At 38.7% G+C, this 25,041-nt stretch overlaps 3 protein-coding genes across 7 annotated transcripts; 1 reads left to right on the top strand and 2 right to left on the bottom strand.

The window, feature by feature from the left end:
* The first annotated feature begins 4,595 nt into the window (after positions 1-4,595).
* On the top strand, positions 4,596-10,964 carry LOC122770931 (N-acyl-aromatic-L-amino acid amidohydrolase (carboxylate-forming) B-like). 2 transcript variants are annotated; one of them, XM_044028163.1, is made up of 7 exons: positions 4,596-5,283; positions 8,112-8,338; positions 8,431-8,623; positions 9,180-9,273; positions 9,366-9,473; positions 10,115-10,227; positions 10,527-10,964. In XM_044028163.1, exons 2-7 carry the CDS (start codon positions 8,112-8,114, stop codon positions 10,728-10,730), a joined length of 939 nt encoding a protein of 312 aa, XP_043884098.1. In that variant the 5' UTR covers positions 4,596-5,283; the 3' UTR covers positions 10,731-10,964. The 2 variants fall into 2 exon arrangements, with proteins under 2 accessions (XP_043884098.1, XP_043884097.1); XM_044028162.1 differs by lacking the exon at positions 4,596-5,283 and adding an exon at positions 6,394-6,418.
* Positions 10,965-11,063: 99 nt separating this feature from the next.
* On the bottom strand, positions 11,064-14,993 carry LOC122770932 (claudin domain-containing protein 1-like). 3 transcript variants are annotated; one of them, XM_044028165.1, is made up of 5 exons: positions 14,892-14,993; positions 14,191-14,530; positions 13,496-13,600; positions 13,177-13,314; positions 11,064-12,605 (listed from the first exon to the last, which is right to left on the bottom strand). In XM_044028165.1, the coding sequence occupies exons 2-5, from the start codon at positions 14,480-14,482 to the stop codon at positions 12,385-12,387; spliced, it is 756 nt and encodes a 251-aa protein (XP_043884100.1). In that variant the 5' UTR covers positions 14,483-14,530; positions 14,892-14,993; the 3' UTR covers positions 11,064-12,384. The 3 variants fall into 3 exon arrangements, with proteins under 3 accessions (XP_043884100.1, XP_043884101.1, XP_043884099.1); XM_044028166.1 differs by having other exon boundaries at positions 14,191-14,533; XM_044028164.1 differs by having other exon boundaries at positions 14,191-14,485; positions 14,892-14,992.
* A 489-nt stretch (positions 14,994-15,482) lies between these two features.
* On the bottom strand, positions 15,483-24,388 carry LOC122770930 (beta-galactosidase-like). Of its 2 annotated transcripts, XM_044028159.1 has the most exons (16): positions 24,210-24,381; positions 23,652-23,821; positions 21,874-22,024; positions 21,532-21,592; positions 21,355-21,449; positions 21,091-21,265; positions 20,791-20,849; positions 19,035-19,156; positions 18,688-18,728; positions 18,492-18,604; positions 18,209-18,283; positions 17,987-18,076; positions 17,741-17,851; positions 17,095-17,226; positions 16,710-16,949; positions 15,483-15,948 (listed from the first exon to the last, which is right to left on the bottom strand). In XM_044028159.1, the coding sequence occupies exons 1-16, from the start codon at positions 24,294-24,296 to the stop codon at positions 15,691-15,693; spliced, it is 1,980 nt and encodes a 659-aa protein (XP_043884094.1). In that variant the 5' UTR covers positions 24,297-24,381; the 3' UTR covers positions 15,483-15,690. The 2 variants fall into 2 exon arrangements, with proteins under 2 accessions (XP_043884094.1, XP_043884096.1); XM_044028161.1 differs by lacking the exons at positions 15,483-15,948; positions 16,710-16,949 and adding an exon at positions 16,975-16,987 and having other exon boundaries at positions 24,210-24,388.
* Positions 24,389-25,041: the final 653 nt, after the last annotated feature.

Consider the following 25,041-nt stretch of genomic DNA (forward strand, 5'->3'; position numbering starts at 1 on the left):
TATAACCACAAGCAGGTTTCCATTGTTACTGTCTTCTTTATTGTTTCCTTTGACCAAAACAAGAGCTCGCCACCGTCTGGACTGGAAAGTGTTGCACAGGGAGCATGTGCAGTTGGTGTATACGGACTCAAATTGGAGGCATGCTCACACAGGTCCTACACCGACGACTGCGAAGAAATGGGTGGATGACAACATGCGGAGCCTGAGGGTTCAAAAGTCGCCCCTCTTATGGACTCACAAATAATGTGTCATTGCTGTGGATTAACAAAATCAGATGTTCCCTCTGAATCCAAACCTGATCAACAGGTACAGTGTATATGTCCCTGCATCATTAGCTGCCACTTCAAGTGATGAGTTTCACTCTGTTTTTTCAGTCCAGAGATTAAACAGTCATATCCTGCATTAGTCATGTCTTAAGCCTTGGATCAGTGCGACTGCAATACAGTTAATCCTTAATAGCTGTGATATGAAAAGCAAAGCTTATAGCTCCAGGAGTTTATGTCGTTTTGACTGCATTATGCAACCACATAACTGATCAAGTTAGGCCATCTAGTGTTGCATCAGTGAAATAAAATAAGTGAGTCACATTCACAACTGTCTGCAGTTACACAAGATATCAACAAACCCTCTTTTTGTAGGGACTATGTAAATATGCTAGGCTAATTTCCATGCCCATTTATATCAGCTGGCATGCTGGTGTCTGCCCCACCCTGGTGGAGTCATGCTGCCGGTTATTTCACAATCTCAATATGTGAGAAAAACAGCTCAAACATTCGTCATTGGTGCCAGGACAATCTGTGACTCTCTCATCATTGACACATCACAGTAACTTCTAGTGTCCTTCTGATCAACTGACACTCTAAATTGACTATATATGTGGACTATGAAAGTAGAGTTTATAGGTCCTTCTCTTTATGCACACAACCATTAACAAGCTGCCACACAAAAAAAAAGAACAAGAATGTCAAAACATCTGTTTCTTCTCAGCAACTGACTTCTTTTAGGCCACTCCCTACATCTAAATGTCACTGTTCTAACTCAGTCTGAACAAACCCTGTCCTCCATACTGAAAAAGGACACGCGCTGCTAGGAAGCAGATGATAATATCATTAACTGAATCCAAAATGATTTTCCTCCAATTTTCATGATTATTTAAGGTGTTATTTATTTATTTAATTAATAAATAAATAACACCTTAATTTAATGACGTTGATATTTTTACACTTGAGCGCCACTTTATTAGGTACACCTGGCACCTTTTAAAAAGTGGCAGGTGTTTCACCCAATGTGGTCTCCTGCTGTTGAAAAAATGTCTTTCTTTGGTCTTTTTTACTCATTCTACCTTGGTTGCAATGGATAGTTACTTTTTCCGAGAGAAATATCCAACCACTCATGATTGTCTGTTTGCTACTATTCTCTGTAAACCCTGGCTGTGTGTTAAAATCCCAGTAGATCAGTAGTTTCTGAAATAGAATCACCTCTCTTCTTCATTCCAATCCTCCTGAAATCTTACAGGTGGTGCAAAAAAGCATTTTATAAAATCATGTTTCCCAATCCTGCATGTTTTAGATGTTGCCCTGCTACAAGACGAGTGTGTTGGAGCAGGGAAACATCTGAAACATGCAGGGCAGCGGGTCACTGAGGACAAGGGTTGAGAAGGATAGATAGGGTTTTGCCCTTTGAAGAACCTTTGATTTCTTCATGCTGTGTGTAAACCATTTCTTGGTAAAAGTAATGAATCATCAGTAAATCGTGAGTGACTGCTGAAAACTCTTTCTTTACCGTCACCATGGAGTTTATGTTTTTATTTTTGGCGGTGGAAAGAGTACTGAAGTATTCTACTCAAGTAAAAGTACCACTATTTTGATACATTTTTACTTAAGTACAAGTAAAAGTACTGGTCTAAAAATGAACTCAAGTTAAAGCAATAAAAAGTAGCTTGTTTAAAATGTGCTCAGAGTAAAAGTTACTTAGTTACTTTTTGAACAAGGTTTGGGTTCTTTCTTGTGTCGTGAAAAAAGTGGGGAGCAAATCTGAGATGAATTGTTTTTAATTAAAGGCAAACCTTTACAAAGTAAAGCGCTGACAAAATAAAATATGTATACACATAATGTGTCAGTCAAAATGGGTCAAAGGTCACAAAGGTCACTCACTCAGGGACCTTAACGCCAATTCACCTGTCACTGCCAAAGTTTGCTGCCATTTTTTTTTTAAATTTGAATTTAAATTCAAGCCAACATTTTTTTACTTGATTTAAAATATAGCGATTTACAGTACTTCCAAAAAAACATAGTTAAGTCCATTTTAAAAATGACTTTAAAAAAGTACATAAAAAACCCACTCAATTACAGTAACGCGAGTAAATGTAATTCATTATTTTCTACCTTTGTTTGTGGCCCTATTTGATTGTTGGTCTGAGAGATGAACCAAACACTCTAATGTGACTTTCACTTGCAAACAAAACAAACAAAACAGGTAGTTAGTTTTGACCTGACCTTTTCATTGAGTTACTTTTTTGTGTCAATAGCATTATACGTTTACATACCTGTGTAAATGTGTGACACATGTTATGAATGTGTGATCAGGAAGTTGACGAGGAGAGTGAATATTTACACAAACCCCAAGTGTCTGCATCTGCATTTGTCAGTTAACAAACTACAAACCGTTCCTTTCTAATTGATGGAATGTGTCTGTTTCTAGTGGTGGAACCCACAGGAATGAGATGTTATGTGTTTGTGATCTGCATAACTCAAAAATGTAAAGAATGGAATTTGATGACATTTTTCTGGGGATGCAGATTATGGTCCAGTGGTTTGGCTTTGGAGGTAATCCAGATTTAGATCTAGACTCTGGATCTTTTGTAAATAATTATTTACCCTGTGAGATAGAGGAGTATTTTGACAAAAAGCAGCCTTGTGGGGGTTATTTTTTGACCTTTTGAACTTTGACTGATTAACTCCAGGTTAGTCATCTGGTACCCACCAAATATTACCCCCATAATATCTGTAGAGACAGTGAGCAGGATGATAAACTTCACTGAGCGAAGGAATGAATGAGGTACTGTGAAAGTGAGTGGACAAGTCAGAGGAAGCTTATGATGAAGTGGCTAATCCAACAGGATTACACGTCTAAATGGATCTGAGGACTCAATTTGAGAGCAAGAAGGAAGACACTGGAAGGTTTGTGGGAAAGGGAGAGACATGACAGAAGTCAGGTAATTCATTTACTTTTACATTTAGTAGATTATCGTCCTACCTTCACGTTCTGGGGCTCTCAGTTGGGACGTAGAGAACTGGTGAGAGACAGGGATTTAAAGGAATGGAGATAGGCTTTGTTTTCTGTGAGATGTGTAATGTACATGACTAAAAAGACATAACATGAGATGTTTAGAGGTGAAATGTTAAAGGTCACAGACTTCTGATGGTACTGCTTCACTTTATATGGTCCCAATTGGTGAAGTTAAGCTTGGGTTTATAGGTGATGAGTTAACCTACAGAAAGGATCGGGGTTAGTGCAAACCTCCACCAAGGCCACTCAGTTTCCCACAGTGTCAGTAACGGAGGTTACTAACAGGTTAACAACTGCTTTGGAAACTTGAATTGCAATCTGTGTCAGCAACAAAATAATAATCTCTTAACCTACATCACCCCTGTCATCAAAATGAGTCAGACTGAATGAACGATGGACAAACAGATAAAAGCAGCCAAAAACAAAACCAATGTGGCAATGGTAATAACATTTGTAAGAAGATATGGAAAAAGAACTGTAGTGGAAGAGAGAAAATATAGATTATACATATTGCAGACTTTTTGTTTGCCTCCTTTCTGTGCTAACCTTTGTGAATTCAAGTAGTCTAGTGGGTAAGACATTTTAATATGATTAAAATATGCCACAGGTGCCCTAAATTAACAGCATTGGTAATGAGTCAAATCATTTTTTTATGTTTCTGTAATGGCTAATACACCAGTGTGTTGAAGCTCTTTAACCAAAATTATTATTTTAATGCTAAAACATAGTTGTTATTATTGTTATCCATGATTTACTGTTTCACAAAATAAACAACTGAAGAAAAATAGTACAGCACATTATTATGTATTGATATTGTTTATTGACAGATGTCAAATTATAGTTATTTACTTGCATTCCTGAACAGAAAAGTTTGTTTCAGTGGTTGAATGTTAAGTTTAGCTTAGTTAAGTTTGACTTCTCCGAGAAGAAGCCCAGTGAGTCGACTCAAATGTGGGTATAAAAAGGTGAATTCAGTTTGTCATTTGCCAAATGAGTAACAATAATATGTTTAGTTTTTGAAATACTTCTAAAATATTTACGTTTAGTGGTTTTTATGACAGGAGGTTGCGCACTGTATTTTGTTTTTTCACTGATTACATTTGAACACAGTAATAATGCAAATAATGCATCAAGAATTCATATTATTCTTGTTTTCTTTTCAGATCTCGCACACAACCTGATTTTAGTTTTTCCATTTTCTACGAAAACTTTACGCCCACTTCTGCCTAAAATATCCCACAACTTAAGAGACAAAAACAGATTAAAAATCAATTATTATTATACTATTTTATTATTATTATTATTAGTAGTAGTAGTAGTAGTCGTAGTAGTTATTGGGAATTGTCATAACGTTGCAGGGAGAATCTTGAAGTTACCTCAGACAAAGAGATTGTCTTTTGTTTGTTAATCTGTTTTACAGTTTAAAGGGAGGGTGGTTATCAACCAAGGAAGAATGCATTGCATTTTCTGGCATTATGAGTAAATGGTAGTGGAGTTACTTCCTGCAGTTAAGTGGTTGTTTTTACAGTATAACAAATGAGCAATAGGGCATTTTCTTTGGATAACAATCCAGGGTTTTCTGTTGGTGGAATGTGCACTCTAGGACAGCGTGTTGAGAAGAGTGGCTGCAGCTGGTTTGGTCGAAAATAATAAAAAACAAGATCCTGTTACATGACAAGATGTCTGCCTGCTTGAAATTTGACACGAAGAAGGCGAAAGAGGAGGGCCACCGTGAGGATAAAGGAAATGCGTGGAGCAGGAAGAGCCTGTGAACAGTGTCAACCGTGAGACTGTTTGCATGTGTAAACGTGGTGTCAACTGTCATCTGTATTAATCCACATGACTGTGCTTGTATAAGGTTTGCGAGTGCCAAGTAGCTTTTCCAGTGTCTATTGCTCTGTGAGCAAGTTAGTCAACATTGCCTAACTCTCCTGTCAGCACTCGAGGTTCAAAGGTTGCTTAAGTGCCACAACAGGAGCAAGTCTGACAAAAAAGGTAAGTCATGCGGTTTTCTGCTTTGGTTTTTAGTACATTTAATACTTTTTTTCCTGCTGATAAAACCTGATGTTATATTGAGTGTTGTACAAGCACACCTGGTAGACAGATGTGTACAGGAATGCAGAAAGAAAGATCTATTCATTCATTCATCTTCTACCACTTTATTCTCCACACCAGGGTCGTGATGGGTGCTGGTAGAAAGAAAGATGATTTTCTAAAGTGCATAACGCTAACTTTAACTTAGTTAAGTGGTTTGATATGATCACATTTATGGAAGCACAGAGGCACCACAACACAACACTTTATCATTAAAAATGATGATGAATGTGGTTGTTTTTCTTGAAACTCAATTCAAAAACAAGAATTATACTTAAATTGATTAAACTAAACACAAAAATTGAATCAACAGCAGAAATGATTTTGAAAATTGCAGAAAAGGTGTTTGGAAGTGTATACAGTGTTGGTACAGTTGGATTTGTGGCTTGATCTGCATTTTACTCAAAGGCCAAACATTACAAATATTGTGAAACAATATAGGTAACAAGGTGAAGTATATGAACTAAGAAGAACACATTAACACAACTGTTGTTTAATACTTAAACGTATTAAAGATTTACATTAATAAGTAAACATGAGACAAGAGGGTCTCTTGGACACATGACAAGTCAGACCATACGTTGTACAATAGGCATCCTGTATAGGACAAGAAGCTTGAGGGTCTGTCTTGGATATGGTTAGTTAGGAAAGATGTCTCTTGTTTGATTAAATGGTGATATTGTCCAAGGTAAAGATCATGGGACAGTATGGTATATCTGGACCCAACTTGTTTTCCAAGTTGTTGTATTATGGAAACAGGAGAAAGGCGGGGGTCGAAACATGTGATGCCTGCAAATAGGAGTGTTAGAGAATCTATATAATGTTAGTTTTGCTTTTCTGAGGCAGAATTGTTCGGAGATTCGGCAGGAGCACATTCTCCCAAGCTGCTGTGGCGGCTTGGTTCTGACGCCTGACTTGTAACTAAATAAAATCCCTTTGTTCAGTACAAGTCCTGTGTCAGTGAGGTCTTTTTCTGCATCATCAACTCATCACATATCGTTCAGAAGAAGAAGGAAGCCTGACAAAAACGACAAAGGTAAAGGAACTTATTATTGTCTAAAAAACAAACCAAAACACTAAGTCCAAACATTACAAATGGGCGTAGTTTCCTGCTTTCCTCCCTGAAGGCAACCCTGGTATAAACTGCATATGTGGCAGAAAGGAATGTAACTGACAGCAGGTGCTGAGCAACAGGAACCTGCAGGCTGCAGGCGACACATCTGTCCTGTCAAATTATGAATCTTGAGACTTCAAAACAGAACTTCAGAGTGTTATGGGTGATGCCACGACCATGTGCCACTTGATTTTTATCCCTTTGAAGATAATTCCAGTCTCTGGACAGACTTTCCTCTCTTCTCAGTCAGACACACTCCGTCCAAAAGTGGACTGTGCAGTGATTGTATGGCAACAAACTATTTTAACCTGTTAATACAACAACTAATGTCGCTGTTTTCCACTGGAAACATAGTTGTTAATGTACTTTACTTTAGGGCTTCGCCAACTAAAGCAATCTTTGTGTGTTCAGGCTGTTAATTGTTGTGCGATCATTCACAGAAAAGACAATATTTAAAGAAAAACAGGAATAAGCTGATTTCACAGATCCAAGTTACTCACACATACATGTGATTCTTATTTAAGGGTTAACAAACCTATTGGGAGCTCTTTAATTGTCAGAGTCAGTCATCATTTATTTGACATTCATTACAGTAATGACAAACTGACTGTCATCCAGGTCATTTCACTTTTTTAGAGTTGTTGCTTACCTGCAAATTTAGCCAAACTACCAACTGTAGCTCTATAGTTTTGTACCACTGCAGTTTTGTAGCTCTGTAGTTTTGTAGCTCAGCTCAAGCTCTGGAATTTTGCACTTTGTAGCTCTACAGTTTTGTTGCTCTGTGGTTTTGTAGCTCTGTAGTTTTGTGGCTCTGTAGTTTTGCACATCTGTAGTTTTGTAGCTCTACAGTTTTGTTGTTCTGTGGTTTTGTTGCTCTGTAGTTTTGTAGCTCTACAGTTTTGTTGCTCTGTGGTTGTGTTGCGCTGTGGTTTTGTTGCTCTGTAGTTTTGTGGCTCTGTAGTTTTGTGGCTCTGTAGTTTTGTAGCTTTATAATTTTGTTTCTGTTTCTATAGCTCTGTAGTTTTCAGATGTCGGAGTGTGTGTGTGTGTGGAGGGGTGTTCCAGAGATGGGGGCAGAGTGGCTGAAGCCTCTGGCCCCCATGGTGGACAGACAGGCAGGAGGCACAGTGAGGCTGATTGACCTGAGTGTCCGGGAAGGGGTGTTTATGTGGAGAAGGTCAGAGAAGTATGGGGGGAGCGAGGTCATGGATGAATTTTAAAGTCCATGGGGAGTTTGACCGGATGCCAGTGGGGCTGTTGCAGAACAGGTGTGATGTGAAGGATGGATGGAGTCCTGGTGATGATGCAGGCGGCAGAGTTCTGGACCAGGGAGAAGGGAGTTGTAATAATCCAGACGGGACCAGAATGGCAGTTGTGTTGGGATTAAGGGATGGATGGAGGTGGTTAATGTTGCATAGATGGAAGTATGCTGACAGGGTAATGTTATTGATGTGGGTTTGGAATGACAGAGTACTGTCAAGGACGACATATCTACAGTTTATGATGATACTTTACTTTAAAATGTGTGGGTTCACTCAAAGGTACATATTTCCACAATGGACGAGAAAATAGAATAATCAACTAACAATCTGTTTTCTTTCCTCATGGCTGGCAGATGGACTGTGTCTCTCTCCCGCCACTATCAAAGTTTGCCATATGTGGTGGCACCCATGGAAATGAGATGACAGGAATACATTTGTTAAGACATCTGCAGAAACACAAAGTCGAAAAGGCGGGATCTGTCTCAATCACCACTGTCCTGTCAAACCCTCGAGCTATAGATGCTTGCAAACGGTACATAGACACAGATCTGAACCGGTGTTTCACACACACCCTGCTGAGGTGAGTGGGAAAAAGTCACTTCTTAAGAAACATGAAAACAGGAGTTCATCCATGAGAAGAAGATTCATTATTTATATGTTCCCGTCTTCCAGAACCCCCATCACTGATTCGTCGCCCTACGAGTTGCAGCGAGCCCATGAGCTGAATGCTATAGTTGGGCCAAAAGGAAGCGAGGAGGCAGTGGATCTGATTTGTGATCTCCACAACACCACAGCAAACATGGGACTGTGCGTTATATTTAATTCCACAGACTTGATGGCTCTGCACATTTACAAATACATAAAGGTACAGTGAGGGAGTGCCACTGTGGATTTTCAGCCTCATAAAATGATTGGGGGTGAGGCAAACTGTAAATGTTATACATTAGTATCACTTTATTCAATATTTTTGATTTGATTTGGAAGTTTATGTAAACATGGAAAGGAAACAGATAAAGGCACACACACACAAAGCTATGTGCAAACGGAGTGGGAAGAAGTTTTAAACCTATTAAATTCCACCCCTTCTCCATCCCTTATTAATTAACATTTAATCAGCATCGTTTTGAATAAGGCTTGAATATTTACTATAAATATAATATATAATGAATTCATGTCATTGTCATTTATTGCGATAGCCCACAATAGTGTATATACGCACATCATATATACACTTATCATACATAAATAAACTCACATATACTCTTATGTACACATACCAACATATACAGTATGCCATCCTTATTATTTACAACATGAGAGCTCATCGTCAATGGCATCAGCTTTGAGTTGATCTGCATTTCACTCAGTTTGTTCTGAAGCACATTGTGGTGTAAACAATCATCACTCTGCTTGGTTTACAGAGCAAGATAACCTCTGTGCCTGTGAGAGCGATTGACACGAGAGAACCCATCTCTGAGAATTACTCCTTGGACTCAGTGGGAAAATACGGCTTCTGTGAGTGAGTGTGTGTCTGGATGAAAGTAATCTGTCTTTAACCCAAACATTTAAGCATTACATTTTGGAATTGTTTATCTCGTTCTCCACAGCATTCGAGGTGGGCCCTCAACCTAATGGTGTGCTCAGAGCTGATGTCTTTAACGTGATGAAAGAGGCGGTGGATCTCACAATAGAATGGATTCAGCAATTCAATTCAGGTAGGGAATCACTGCACACATGCACACGAAGGTCGGGACCCTGACTCCTTGATAATAGAACACTCTTATCCACAATCAATTCACCATTTTGATTTTAAATATATGATGTGCTTAAATAAGTAAAAGGCATTTTGTTATTTTGTTTGTGAAAGCATGTCAAGTCTTTTTTAACATGACAGTGAAAACATTATTATTAATTAACTTATTATATAGTATTAGGGCCACAAATTAAGAAAATAAATTGTGTCTGCCACGACGAGATTAATCTCTAAATTAAACTCGGTTAAACTGAAAATTTTGAGAATAAAGTTGGAATATCTCATGGATTAAAACAGGTACTGGGTGTACTTTATTCTCGAAATTTCCAGTTTAATCTCGACATGTCGATTTAAATCATATTCCAACTTTATTCTCAAAATCTCATCATGGGAAACAAAAACATTTTTTTCTTCATACATGGCCCTAATACTCTCACATGAGTACCACATATGTGTATTTCAGTATGTACAGGAGCTAAATTAAAAACATATTGGAATGTGTTATATGTGCAACTTATAAAATGACCTTGTTATCTGCAGTTGTGAAGCTCTTTGAGAACACAGGCATTGCTGATTATTACTAACCATGACTTTTGCCAACAGGAGTTACTTTTGACGGCGGTGAGGCAGAAACATATTGCCCTGTAAATAAAGTTGACTACCCAAGGGATCCTACCACCAATGAAATCACTGCTGCTATACACCCTGAGCTGCAGGTACAGTACATACACACATCATCAAGTCCAGGAACTTTTGCTTAAATAAATAAAAGGTGATACATGTTAAAATAAACGTCCAGTGTGAAATATCTAGGACGCTTTGAATGTTTATTTAGTGTATAATTGCCTTAAAATAATATTTTTTATCACCGTAGAATATGCAAGAAAACAAAACCACCCCATTGTTTGATTATCCCATAAAATAATACTTTGTAATAATATTTAATGGGAAATTTGCATTTAAAGCTGCACTGTAAGTAATGACTCACATGTTAGTGTTCTCTGTTTTCTTCCAGGATAATGACTTCAAGCCTCTCCAACCAGGCGACCCCATCTTCCAGTCATTTGCAGGAGAGACAGTGAAGCACGAGGGGAAAGGACTTCACCCTGTCTTCATCAATGAATGTGCCTACTATGAGAAGAGGACGGCTTTCATTTTAGCTGAAAAGATCACAGTGACCTTTCCGTCTATATGCGTGAAGAAGGACTGTGGAGTCTAAATAATGAATGAATACGTGGAAATCAAATGATTCACAAACTAAAACTCAGAACAGTGCAATTATTTTTTAAATTTTGTTTTGTTAATTTATGACACTCAATGATACTGAGCGCACAAATGTTGTAGTTCAAATCCTCTTTGTTGATTAGCAGATAAAAAACGGCATTTTTTTCTGCACCGATGCTAGCACTACTGCAAAATCAACATGAATAAATGAAGACATGAATCACTTTAAGTGGTGTTTCGAGGTGCATCATTACATTTGTCAGATTTTGAAATGAACCTGCAGAAACAAAAACAATTGAGTAATAAAATTATACTTCAAACAACAGAAGCCAGCAATTCTCAAATGTATTAACATAGAAACAAGTACAGTGTGCATCAGAACACACAAACATTTAGAAAAGCCAGAGTGTATACACATTAGACGTGTAACAAAATAGGAAACAAAAACATTACAGTTCATTTTCTGATGCTGGTAAAAATCAAACATAAATTCATTCTTTCCACACAAATGTTGAGTACAACGATGTAGATTAAGAAGCACGTACACTTGCAAATGAAGAGTGGTTATGTAAAGCCTCTTTGACTCTGGGCTATAACAGACAAGACTTGATGTAAAACCTGTATTTGCCAGTCAAACTGTCCCACTTTGCTCGAGGGAGTCATCCTAAGCACTTTGAAGTTTGAAGCTTCTTGTTTGACAGTGTCATTGTTTCTCTGTTCGCTCTTGAAAAAGATCTTAACCATAAAAATACTGTCAAATAAAATTTTGTTTAAACAAAATATCCCAAAGACTAAAACCCAAATATTAGAAATGTAAAATGGCAGTACTGCAATTTGGGGCTAAACGTTGCAATTAGGTCACAGGTTCTTCTCGACTGACTTCAAAACAAGTAATTTTTTTTTTTTAAACACAAACTGAGTTAATAAATATTAGATCTATAAATACTGGTGACAATAGAAGGCTACGTCTTCAATGACTGACATTTAATCGTCACATACCACAGACAGAAATTGGCAATTACCACAGATGATGGAAATGTCAGCTAAAAAGGCATGCACAGCAAAGGCTCCATACTAACAATAACGCAAAATAAGAACACAACAATAACGCATCAAAATTAAGGAACATAATGATGAGTAATATTTTTCATGTCCTGGTTATGAAAAACATCTCAACATGTCTCTGCACGTTTGTTTTTGGTGACAGTGCATGTTTGTAGATGATTTAAGAGCAATGTGGTGAGCAGCTTTAAAAGAAATGGCAACTGACAAAGAACGCAAACAAACTCTGCACGGCAAAAAAGGCAAACACCATAAACAGCAAATGATTCCCAACATTTGATGGGCATTGAAAGACATTAAGAACACACTTTGGGTAAGATCGGTTATAGATACTATTAAAACAAATGTTCGGAAAGCAAAACTCTGATAAAAAAAACCCTATACCTACATATGAGCACTTGTGATGATTCGCTGTCTGGTTTAGTTTATTCCGGTATTAAGGTCTGTGATACTCTGTAAGTGAAACGGTCAATTCTTTGGATTAGCGTCAGCTCCTATGAATGACAGGATGTGTAATGAAGTCCTCAGACCAGAAGGGTGTTTTTTAAGCTACAAGACACCACTGTTATGAGTCGCCTCTCGCTCTCTTATGCGACCCTGTAAGCAATGATGCGTGTGTAGTTCTTGCGGTGACTCTTGGCTGCCCACAGGAACAGAGCAGCTGCCATCATCTGCAGAGGGAAGGAGATAAGGGCGAGGTAGAGGGACCAGCCCAACGAGCCCTCTACCCCCCCTGGCGGTTTGGAGTACTGGTGGAGCAAGTCCATCCCCGCCAAGAAACAGCTAACAGTGCCCAGGGAGCACAGACCTGAGAGAATGAGGATAAGCAGGAAGTGCATGAGTTTTAAAACAGTTTTGAAAAAGTCTTAATGCTTGTGCTTACTGGGAAATTCCATTATTTATATTTTGCAGTACAAAACTAGCTGAATATTTACTACAAACTGTTATCTGTGCAGGCTTTACCATATCTCAAGATCAAGTAAATAAGATCACTTGATCTCACCTGATCTTATGTCAGTATGATCTTAATGTATGTACTGACAACATCATCATATTAAGCATCAACAGGAGCATTAGCACTGTTTCTGGTCAACGTTTAGCATCAAGCCTTTAGCATCACACCTCTGGTGGTCATGTGCGTAAGTGCACGTGCAGGGTGGCACAAACATTTTATTCGTTCCCACTTTTTTACTTTTTTTTTGTTGTTTTTTTAAATATAACCGAAGTTTGCAAGAAATCTGCTTGACTGATGGTTCATCTGGATTACTGATGTTTTCAGGAACCTCTACACAAGATTGAGTTGTGTTGTCAATGAAATTGTTAGACCCAAGTTAGACCTTAAGTAGTGGTTCATAACACAGAGCATTTCTCTCACTCACCTGCAAGAACATGAAGAACCCCCACACCAAAGGTGGGGGTGAAGCTACGACACAAGCAGGCGCAGACCCCAACTAGACCACTGAGGAACACCAAAGCCAGAGACACCAAGGGGAGGAGAAACTGGGATCGCCATAGATCTGTAAAAAAACAAACAAACCATAAAACACTGGACAAATATACATCCACATCCAAACACATCATCATAGGTTCAAAGATGGGATGCGCAGGTAAAGATAATGAACGGAAAGAAACCCAGTATGATGGCCACTGTTAGAGAGATGATTAACAACAAAAACATTCTGAACCAGGTTAACTTACATGTTCTCAGTAGATCTTCACTGCTGTGGTTTCCATCATACTTGAACTTTGGAGAAAATTGCTGAGGAAGAGTGAAGCTCACACACTGGGTCTCCATCTTGGGATCTAAAGACAGAGCACAGATCAAACTGAGTTTATCAATCTGTTGTGGCTTATGCTCCAGATTAAAGTAATACTCTGACAATTCACCTGATATTTTTGCATCTGTGCCTTTGTTCGTCATCTCCACTTAAACAATGAATGTATTGATGTCATAAGGTACCTTGATATATAACATCTTCAACTATCATCTGCAATACGGCCTACTGTAATTTTCAAATCGCAGGAGGCGCAATATTTCTTAAAGCCAAAATGTGTGTCAAATTACCATTTTAGACCTGACCAATACACATCCTATTCTACAGACTGAAGAAAATCTGTTTCACACAGATCAGCACAAATATCACACATCAATCATTTAAAATATTATCCAAAAGAATGAGAATAATAAAGTAGAAAAATTACCATTTGTCTAATATAATCTATAATATTGAAGTTAATTGTTCATATTTAATAGTCAAGCTCTACAGAGCAGTTTTAAGTCATTACAGGGAAGTTGATCTAGATATCTAGATTATAAATAAAAGACAGTGGTATTATGAGCTGCTGAAAGTATCCACATTTTCCTCTTATCTATTTAGAACATTAGGTCATACCTGGCTCTCTATACCAGTGCGACTGGATGCGGCTGGGAACCTGAATGCACCTCCACCACAGCCCCAGAGTGCCGTTGAGCCGGTACATGGTCTCGCTGTAGATCTTCTCTTCAAACTCTCCATTGATGAAGTCGTCTCGTAGCTCGGAGACGTTGCTGCTGTCGTGATTGACTTGTGGACTGTTGTACTGGTACCAGTGCTGAGTCCCCACGGCCACAGACAGGTACACTGTGGCCAGCAGACTCAGCACCGAGCCGATGACCAAAGCTGTGGCATACCGATTATCGACCATGGTCTGGGGGAGAGCAGCTCGTTTAGAGCCTGTAGCTACAACAGGAAACTGCTTAAAAAATACAAATAAAATGTGTGTGTTGTTTTAACTTCAGTGATGTACCAAAAACACACACGCGCGTGCGCGCTGACATGTAACTCGATAGCATAACGCATTTAAGTGTCTGCTAAACATTTCTGATAGAACATACGTAGACAATAATGTCTATAATATTTTTTTTGTGTAAATTAAGTTGTTTTTAGTGTTTCACAACGCTACTAAGCTAAGGTACCTAGCTGAGCCAACGTTAGCATCTTACTAACTAGCTGACGCTAATTACATTTTAAATTCATCGCAACTGGTAGCACAAAACACAGACATTTACTGAGAACTCGAAAATTAATATTTCTGTTAAAAATCTTAACTTTACCTCATCGCTGGTCAAAACGTCCAAGCATATCGTTTGCCGTGTAGGCTATGTCACAGGCTAACAGTTTTCCTTTTTTTTTTCTTCTTCCCGATGGATTTGTTGGCAGCTGGCAACCAGCTGAAGGTGATACATCGCCACCTACTGGAATGTAGAACATTATACATTCTATATAGTGATCTCTAAAGCCATTTTTTTTGGTTTAGATTAGCATTTCATTTAAAAGAGGAAACAAAAAAAGCTGATGCTGTATGACATTTTTTTTTTTTAATTTTTGCAATGAAAGGCATACAAACAGGTTGTATACATCACACACATCCCCACTAGAACAATGAATCGATTACTAAATTAATCTACAGCTATTTTGACAATCGATTAGTCGGTTTGAAGCTTTTTTCATGATTAAAACAAGATTAACGATTGTTTAAGCTTCTTCAATATGAGTATTTTCTTCATTGCTTTGCTCTGGATAACAAAGAAATCATTAAAAGTGAATCATTCTGGTTTGTGGACAAAACAAGACATTTGAGAACATCATCATTTCCAGGTTTGATGAACACCGATCAACATTTTTTAAGGTTTTCTGATATTTTTGGACCAAACGATTAATCGATTAATATCGACAGAATAATTGACAGATTAATCGAAAATAATGGATGGAGGGTGAGATACTGTAGATACACCCATAGTTGTTGTTGGCACAGTCCAACAGTTTCAACAACTGACATCTTATCCCATAATAACCTGGTTGTGGAGCCAGTAGTATGAATCAATACATTTTTAGCAGCAGTGATTCCTCTAATCATCCCAAAAAATCCTCTTTATCAAATAGGCCCCAGCGCTGTTTGTAGTCGGAGGGGATGGTTGCATTGATGATTGGGGTGTCGGTAAACTCCACAATGCACGGCCCTGAGCTGCATGGAGCATTTTCCAGCTCCAGGACTGTTACGTTGTTGGGTGCAGCTGTGCTGAGGATGTGGGCAGGAACAAAGAGTGTCACCTGAGGGCCTCGAACTGGCCAGTAACGTCCCAGATTGAAGCCGTTGATCCAGATCTGGCCCTGAAAAACATCATCACATGAACAACTGGTCCACAATCAATGTTTAGATTATCATTCAACTGCACGTTGACAGTAATAATGACTTTTTAATTGTTTCATACAAACTGTCATATGGCTTAGGCTTATAGGTTTAGTTTATACTTATTACTTACTAATTATCATCATTAATAACATGATTTGTCTATGTTGTAAACACAGTTACAGGACAAGATTTTTAACGCCAACAGGACCAAGTGTCACTGGTGGGCACATGATGATGTTAATGATCATTAATTCCAATATAACCTTTCAGTATAATGTAAATCGAGCAATCGTAGAGAGAACCACACTCACTATTCTTCACTATTTATAGCCTATTTGCAAAAATCTGTAAACAGAGATTGGCCACAGAACAGTTTAGAACAAGATACTCACACTGCCAACACTGCCAACACTGTCACAATTATATAATTGTTTCCATGGCTTTTTTTAAAAAATTACACATTAAAATTAGTCATTTTAGCACACACACCAATAAGTGATAGTCAATTTGTTCTCTGCATTTAACCCATCCTTTTACACACTAAAAGTGAACACACACAAGCCGGGTACAGCAGTGACATAAATAATGTCACTAAATAACATTTGTAAATAATAAACAAATAGTATAAATAAATAAATGAGGCCAAATGCTGGGATTATACTTTTGGCTTGATAAGTAACAAACAATGAAAACATGGACAATCTAATCCCTAAATAAATGTTCTGTAGTAGTAACATGCCTTTCTCCATTTGGGCAGTTTGATGTAGGTGTCCTGAGGCAGGTCTGGGATGCCGTCAGGGATGATGAAGCTCCCTCTGTAAAAAGTGGGAGGAAAGAGAGCAACTGGCTGAGGAGGGTCTGCTGGTGTGGGCTCTGTTCCCGTGAGGAGGCCCTGATTGATGGCTTCATCTATACTGAGACTATACATGGTCCAGTCCGTGAGTGTGTCCTTCCCCAGAGTCAGGTTAGACACCAGACCCTATAAGATTTAAATAACAGAAAAATGTTTAAAAATCACTGAAAAACAAAGACAACAGAAAACATCTATATATTAGGTTAGGTGAATCTTTGGATTCAACTCCAATCAACCTACTTTAAACTTTGAAGTAAATGGGAAAAACAACCTTGAAGTCGTTGATGTATTTTCCCTGATTGATTCGTCCCATGTTCTCCAACAGAATGTCCATCTGACTGCCAGCCTTCCCGGTCACATTTATAGTCAGGACTTTGTCCCTTTCCAGAATCCCTACAGCCACCTTGAGAGGTATTCAGCATTAGGAGAGCCTGTGAGTGAACTCATGTATCGATTAATAGGTTATTGATCGATTACTAAATGAATCGTCAACACATTGTATAATCGATTAATCGGTTTGAGCGTTTTTTTATAATTTAAAAAAAGTTTTCTAATTTTTCAGCTTCTTAAATATGAATGTTTTCCCTTTTTTTTGGCACCATATAACAAATAATCGTTAAAACTGAATAATTTTGGTGTGTGGACAAAACAACACATTTCGGGGGGTGGAGTGGCTCAGTGGTTAAGACCGGTACCCTGTGTTCGAACGACATCATCGTCGCAAGTTCGTCTCCACCCCTGGCTGATAGTACTCAATTCCATTCTAATTAGCTTTGGATAAAAGCATCTGCTAAATGACATATAATGTGAATTTTAGAACATCATCATTTTTAAGGTTTGGGAAACACTGATCAACGATTACTTGATTAATCAGGAAAATAGTTGAAAGATTAATCGATTATGAAACGGAGACTCACCCCATTTATGGACACATATGCTCTGTCGTGAACTCCATTCTGAGATGACAGTGGGGTTGGTGTGCTGCAGTCAACAGGTAGAATTGTCCTATAGAGCACAAAACCAAAAGCCTAAAGCACAGAGGGGAAAACAAAACATATGGTATAAACAAATAAACAGCAGAATACATCAAAATCACTGATTATTAGTAAAAAAAAAGAAAAGAAAAATCAGTTATAATTTCTTCACCATATAAAACACAATACCTGGTTCAAGTCAGGAAAAGTGAGAGGAAACGGGCTTTTAACCGGCGTAGAAAAACACAGCTTATTTAAGACATCTGTTAACGTCTGGAGCTGTGGGAAGAAAAGGTTATTTTTCAAATGAGTATTCTTGAGCTTTTCAATAATATGACAAGTTATAATAAACAATTTCAAACTGAAGGATAATTTAAAAAGGCAGACTAAAGTTACCAGCTAAACATCTACCTGTTTCATCTTTACAGCACCATATGCGTACTTCGGAGTTGAGGGTGGTATTGGTCCCTCTGGTATCTTATGGTACTTTATGGGGAAAAATGTGATTTAAAAAGTGTGTTATAGACTCTTTCTTAAAGGAATACTTCACCGATTTGCATTTAGCTTTGTATTACTAGAATAGGGGTAGTATTTTTTTAAAAATTTAAGCTACATGCAAATCAGTGAAGTATTCCTTTAAGGTCTCAAAAGGAGGAGACTGCAAAAGTGTAAGTGTACACATCAGTGCACACACCTTTCTGATCACTTCTCTGATGGCAAAGTATTTCTCTGTGAGGTCTCCTGCTTCTGTGAGCGGGGCGTTGAAGTCGTAGCTTGTGGGCTGAGAAGCATACGGTGTATTTGCACCTGAAGGTTTTGAGAGGCAAAACATGGACAAGTCCATTTTTTTGCAACACTATTGTATCACTACTAACTAAACCATCACATACCATTCCAGTATCCAAAGGTTGTTCCTCCTATGAACATGTACCTGTGAGGAGAAATACTTTATTTATAACCTTCACACCACAGAAGAAGACATGTCTAATTGTCATCGTCTGTTATTTTCTTCCAGCTGCAGACCCAAAAAAGGGAAAAACCTGTATTACTGGCGAGGTTGTCAAAATGTTGCTTATATCATTTCATTTCAATTAAATTACAGGAGCCAGGAATTGAACTGCAGAAAGTCTGAGCCACAACCACTATTCATTTTTGGCATTAGCAGATACATTTACAATAGAAGCTGTAGTCTTATGTGGTGGACGTACAGTATTTGCTTTGTAATCTGTAAACTCACATGTTGACATTTGCTCCTGTGGCCAGGATCTGGTTCAGATACTTGGTGACTTGGCTAGTTGTAACAACAGCGTGAGGTGATCCCCAGTGGTCCAGCCAACCGGTATAATATTCAGAATTGACCTGAGATGAAAGAAACAAGTGTACATATACATATGGAGGTTGAAGAACCAACAAAAAACAGAATGTCCTCCATCGAACCATCCAATGTGTCCTAAGTGGCAGGGTAATGACACAAGGCTGACACTGAACTGTACTAGAAGAATACATGGGAGAAGGAGGCATCACATAACACAAACGCTCACGGGCTGGCAGATCTAAGAGCAGAACACAGCTACCTCTCAGAACAAGAACCAGTAAACATTACAATGGCAGACATCCAAGAGATGTATGAAGAGCTACACAACACCAGGCCCTGACATAATCCACACTTCCAGGCTGAAGAAACTGAATGCCCTCCATGAATTTTTGGCAGCGTCAATGAACCAACTGCTGATGCATGGGACCCACCTGGGACCCCTCCGAAGGGGGGCCATCCCATTTTACACAGTCTCACCACAGAGCCTCTTTCCAAGTCCATCCAAAAACATGATGGTAACCAGGAGTAAACTGTAAAACTGTAAAACACTTTATCGTAAGACTGCATTTAGACAATCCCCATTCTCCATTAAGGGCTGTGACTCTGGAACACACTGCCAACTGAAATTAATATCAGATATAAAACTGCTTGCAACAAAAGTTAATTACTTGCTAAAAGAAAAACAGAGCTCTACCCATTAATTGTTTTAGGTGTGTTAGGTTTATTTGACTTGTTTTAGTGTATGATTATGTGTAGTTTTATTTAAATTGTATTGTAATGTGTACTGTAGTTTAGCATATGGTTCAAGCTCATTGTAATGTTGTTATTTGATAATTGTTATATATGCATTTTCATTTGTGTGTGTTATGTAATTTTAGCATGTGTTTTAGTGTAGTTTTAACGTGTTGATCATATGTTATTATGCTGTTCATGAGTTGCAAACTAGCAAAAGCTATACACTCTACGTACAGCACATCAGTTGCATTCTTTGTATTGAAACTATTTAAATTAAATTATATTCTATTTTAATTGCCAACTGACCATGAACCGGCCCATTGCACAACATGCACTATCTCCACTGCTGTTCTGCAAAGGCCTAACCCCCCTCAGCTAGATCATGACAAAGAGTGTGCAGGTCCAAAGTGGTTTGTTTACCCGCTCTATAAGGATATCACATTTTACGCTAGAAGTGAGTGAGAAACTGACTCACTACACGAGGATCTACAGCATCAGAGTGTCATTCAGACCTGATAGGTGTGGTCAGATGGCATCAACGAGAGGGGAGATGATCAGAACTGAGGTGGCTTGAAAGCAACATGGAAAATAATAAAAATACCTTGGTGACCTGCAGGCAAATGGAAACCACACCATACACCCCGTCAGTGATCAGATACCCTGCTAGAACAATAAGCTGGCCAAAGGAGGAGGTGGAGGCCAGTAACATCAAGACAAGGAAACTCCTAACAATGTAGAGTGGGTTTCGTCCCAAATCCAGCACCCGAGGGTGTAAAATGAACCTTGTAAGTGAGGACACAGAGCAAGAGATTGAACATCATGGAGGGACACGCCCCTGCACGGCATGTAACAGATTGAAGAGGTGGCTGCTATCAACAAATCCAGGGGCTTGGAACAGCTGGAAAGCACTGATGATGTGTATAATATCAAGACAGATAGTTACCAAAGGCCCATGAGGTTCAGCGCGTCTCTGTGCTTCGAAGCAAGCGGTTACATTTTTACCTACAACAAAGAATTAAAGGAAAAATGACTACAAGTCAATCTTAGCTAATAATACAGTATATAACACACTTTTATCTTTAACAGTAGAGGTTTAAAACCTTTCAGTCCCATCTTATGGATACATGCAGGCATATCAGTATTTGCCATAAACTAACAATACAGTAAAAGCTGAAAACACCCATATAATGGATGTGCATTGTCAGAAACAGATCACTAGAAGAACAAAGTCTCTATCACAGACCAGGACCAAAGTCTACAGTGGCGTAGAAATCTCGTATTGTTCCACATTTGAGACGACTGCTGCCATCGGTGGTGAACAGCACCACCTCGTTTCCCAGGTGCTGCCTGAATAGTTTGCTCAGGTGACGCAGGTAGTTGTAATCACAAGCAAAGTAGCTGCCATATTCATTCTCCACCTGCCAAACAAGGTCACACCAGGAGAGAGGGATTATTTTCTTTGTTGAATAAAAAGTCCTGCAATGCAACACGAACACGAACGACTCACCTGTACAGAGATGATGGGACCACCATTCTGATACAGATAAGGTTTCATCATGGGCAGTAACTTCCCCATCCACTTGTCTACTGCTGCAAGGTAATCTAAAAAAAACAAAAAACCCATCCACAAGTAATAATGTTGTCTAATGAACTCATCACTCATCTGTTTGACTTTAATTCTCACCTGGATCTGAACTCCGCAGCACAATATCTTTCTTCTTGAGAAGCCGGGCAGGCAGCCCACCCTGTTCAACAGGATTAGACAAATCAACTTCCTTTGTTTTAATATGAATGTAAAGCAAATAAATGCAATTAGAACTACATTTTGCAGCTACTGTACATATTCAACAGTATATTTGATAAGTGGATAAATCATTCCGGGAGGTCTAAACTAAAACATTTGGTTTGGAATAAAATAGATATAACTTTTTCCCTTTTAAGCCTCTGCAAACATGTATAATACATGAAAGAAGTGCTTGACCAAATACACCAAACATTTTTTTTTTCTTCTGACAATATTACTCACCATGTCCCATTCTGTAGCTACATATGGTCCCGGTCGAAGGATGACCAATAAACCAATGTCGTGTGCCAACTGAAGGAAATATTCCAAATTCCTGTCGCCATTAAAGTTGTACTTTCCTGGAGCCTCCTCGTGGAAATTCCAAGGAACGTACCTTTAAAATCAACACAGTATCGGCATCATCAGCATGAGTTTTAGATGCTTTTAGATTTATTAAACAGATATTTCACCAGAATAATCTGCTTGATATCAGTATTGGTTTCCCAGCAGTCCAGGATTTAAACAATAACCGTGTGGCAGCTACTGCATACCTGCTCAGAGCTTGACTACCAGTGGCGTCTTTGCATTAGGGGCCAGTGGGGGACAGTAAATTCATACATAAATTCAACTTTGTCCCCAATTAAATGTCACAATTTCCTCTGTAGACACTGGTCTTGACAGATAGATGCTTGACTTCTGACAAACTCAAAGGACTTTTGCCATATAGCAAAGCCTTCCCAAAATAACATGAACGTTCCTCTCCACGGACGTCTTTAGTAAAAGGCCAAAGGCATTTTAAAGAAAAGTCACCACAGTCACGGTTGGCCTGCCGGCCGCTTTGAGACTGTCTTTCTTCAATGTTTTGGTTTGTTGGTCAATAAACCGTCCACATTTGGAACCACATTCTTACTGCTGGCTGTGTGCTGCAGTGTTCCAAGGCTGTGGCACATTCCTTGCTCACTGGTACGCCTCTAAGATTTAAGTGAGTGCATCATTTGCAGTGAAAGAGGAATGCTCCCCTACAAGTGTGTGCTGCTGATGTTTTGTGACTACATGCTTGGCATTTGTGACTAAAGCAGATATTATAGTTGCAGTCGATGAATTACATTAAGCCAATGCTAATAGCAGGAGTCAGTCCTCATTTGGCCTTTCAGAGTCTGATGACACGTGATGTGAAGCTCAGAGATCTATAACTTAGTGAAAATAAAGTTAAACATGAAGTGTTTCTCTTTTAATCCACTATTCCTGATGTGTATTGACTCCCAGCAGACATTATGACATACAGTGACCTTGTTGACCTATGCTGATCTCCAGGATGCTCTGCTAATAGCTTTGCTTTTGTACTCAACAGTCTCAGCAACAGAATGGGACTAAAAGTAGAGGCAGACGGATTAGTTTATTTGAAATAATCAGCATCAACCAAATATTTAATAATTGGCAGATTACTTATGTATATGAGTTTGTGCATTTCTATTCATTTTCATTTGTTTACTTTTATATAGATAGAGGGGAAAAAAGGGCAATAGCCCGAAATATATCGACAAAATATCGGCCTTCAGTTGCACTGAGTTCTAAAGCTCAGCAGTGCATGGCCACAGGAAAACCCCTTAGTCAAACTCTACTTAAAACCACACAAAGTAAAAAAAAAGGGAGGTTGGAAAAATGAACACGGACAGGAAATCTGAAGTAACTGAAATAAACAAATGAACATAACCAAAACACAGAGACTAAATACACGAGAAAGGCAGGGGAAATCAATCACAGGTGAAACTAATAAGACCCAGGTGAAACACTTTAGGATGGGGCAGACAATCAAAAGGGGAGACAGGACAGGAAGCAGGGAACATGCAAGGAAAACTACAAAATAAAAGAGGAAACATGGATGAGAAAACTAGAGAGCTAAAGCCCCAAGGTAAAGAAAGCAGATCAACAAGAGGTCCACACAGAATAAAAATCCAGGCGTTGTGACACAAACCAGTCAGAACAAAGCATCGAGGTGCCGAGACAGGAAGTAAACCTACGTCTGGATGGCGTTCAGTCCTGCCATGTAAATCTTGAGCAGTCGATCTTTCCAGTAGACTCTTGGGATCCTGAAGTAATGGATCCCTCCTGATATGTAACGAAACACTTCCCCGTCTTTCCGAAAGCAGTCATTCTGGTAATCTATGCTGAATGAGCGAGGTGCACTGTACTGCAGGTGAACACACAAACAACAATGTCCCCAAACTGCATTTGCGGTTATTTTAGTGTTTTCAAGGACCATTTAATACAGTTAACAACTAATGTACATGCAATGATAAGCCTGACTTTGAATGCAAAACAGTGTCAAACCCTAGGTGTGTTTTATGAATCTGAAAAAAGCAAGAGATGCAAGAAGCTTCTTATTATAAGCACAAATAAATAAGAATTAAAAGCAGTTTAGACCATGCAAGCATAAATCACTTTATCAGAGGGCATTAATACATTATATAGTCAAGTGAGTCTCAGGTGATGATTGAATGCATTTATCTATATCTGTGTCTATTGTGCTTAATGGCCACTTCTGATCATTGAAGCTATAACATCTCAACAGTACTCACTGATGGTCCAAACATCATCATCATCATCATCATCAGTAGCAGCAGCAGTAGTGGTGGTGGTGTGATTCCAGCTTTGAGCAGATACATGGTGGCCTGATGTTAACTCTATGTGGTTATTCTGTCCAGAGCGTCCTTGACAACACTGCTGTGTTTGGAATGAAGTGCACTTGTTGCGGAAGTCAAAACTCTTTTTGTAATCTGAAGCCTGCTCATTGTCCTGTAGGGATGCTTTTTTATCAGTAGGTGTCAGTGTTTGTCATTTCATACATGATAAAAGAACCAATAAAAAACCTAACAAACATGCACACATTAGTACAGAAGATATGGAAGAGTATTATGGCCTGAGATTAAAGTCAGAATTGTGACTTTTTTCTCAGAATTCTGACTTGAATCCCCTAATACTCTTGTGTTAGTCCTTGCTTCTCTGATGTGGATGTACATTTTCTGAGTTTTGGTGCTTTCTTCCTTCTTTTTTAATGCAAGATTACAAATAATGATGACGATGATTTGACAGAGAGCTTTTTATGATTGAATTAGGTTTGGTTAACCTCTTTCTGCAAGTTGTTATATTGTTTATGGAATTGTTTTAATATGTGAAGCACTTATTATTATTGTTCACATAATGGAAGGAATATTTTTTCTCGCAGGCGCAGGATTTAGAAGCCTATTATTACTCGATAATGAGCTCACCACGTTGTTCTTCTTTGGTTTGATTGGCAACCTGCTCATAAGGCTCACACAACAAAATTCAGTGGCGTGCACAAGGGATTGCCCCCCTGGTGCCCTAATGGACAAAAACACTGACACTAAAGTGCCCTCTAGCGTGGTAAAC

Source organism: Solea senegalensis, linkage group LG6 (assembly GCF_019176455.1).
Source record: "Solea senegalensis isolate Sse05_10M linkage group LG6, IFAPA_SoseM_1, whole genome shotgun sequence".
NCBI lineage: Eukaryota > Metazoa > Chordata > Actinopteri > Pleuronectiformes > Soleidae > Solea > Solea senegalensis.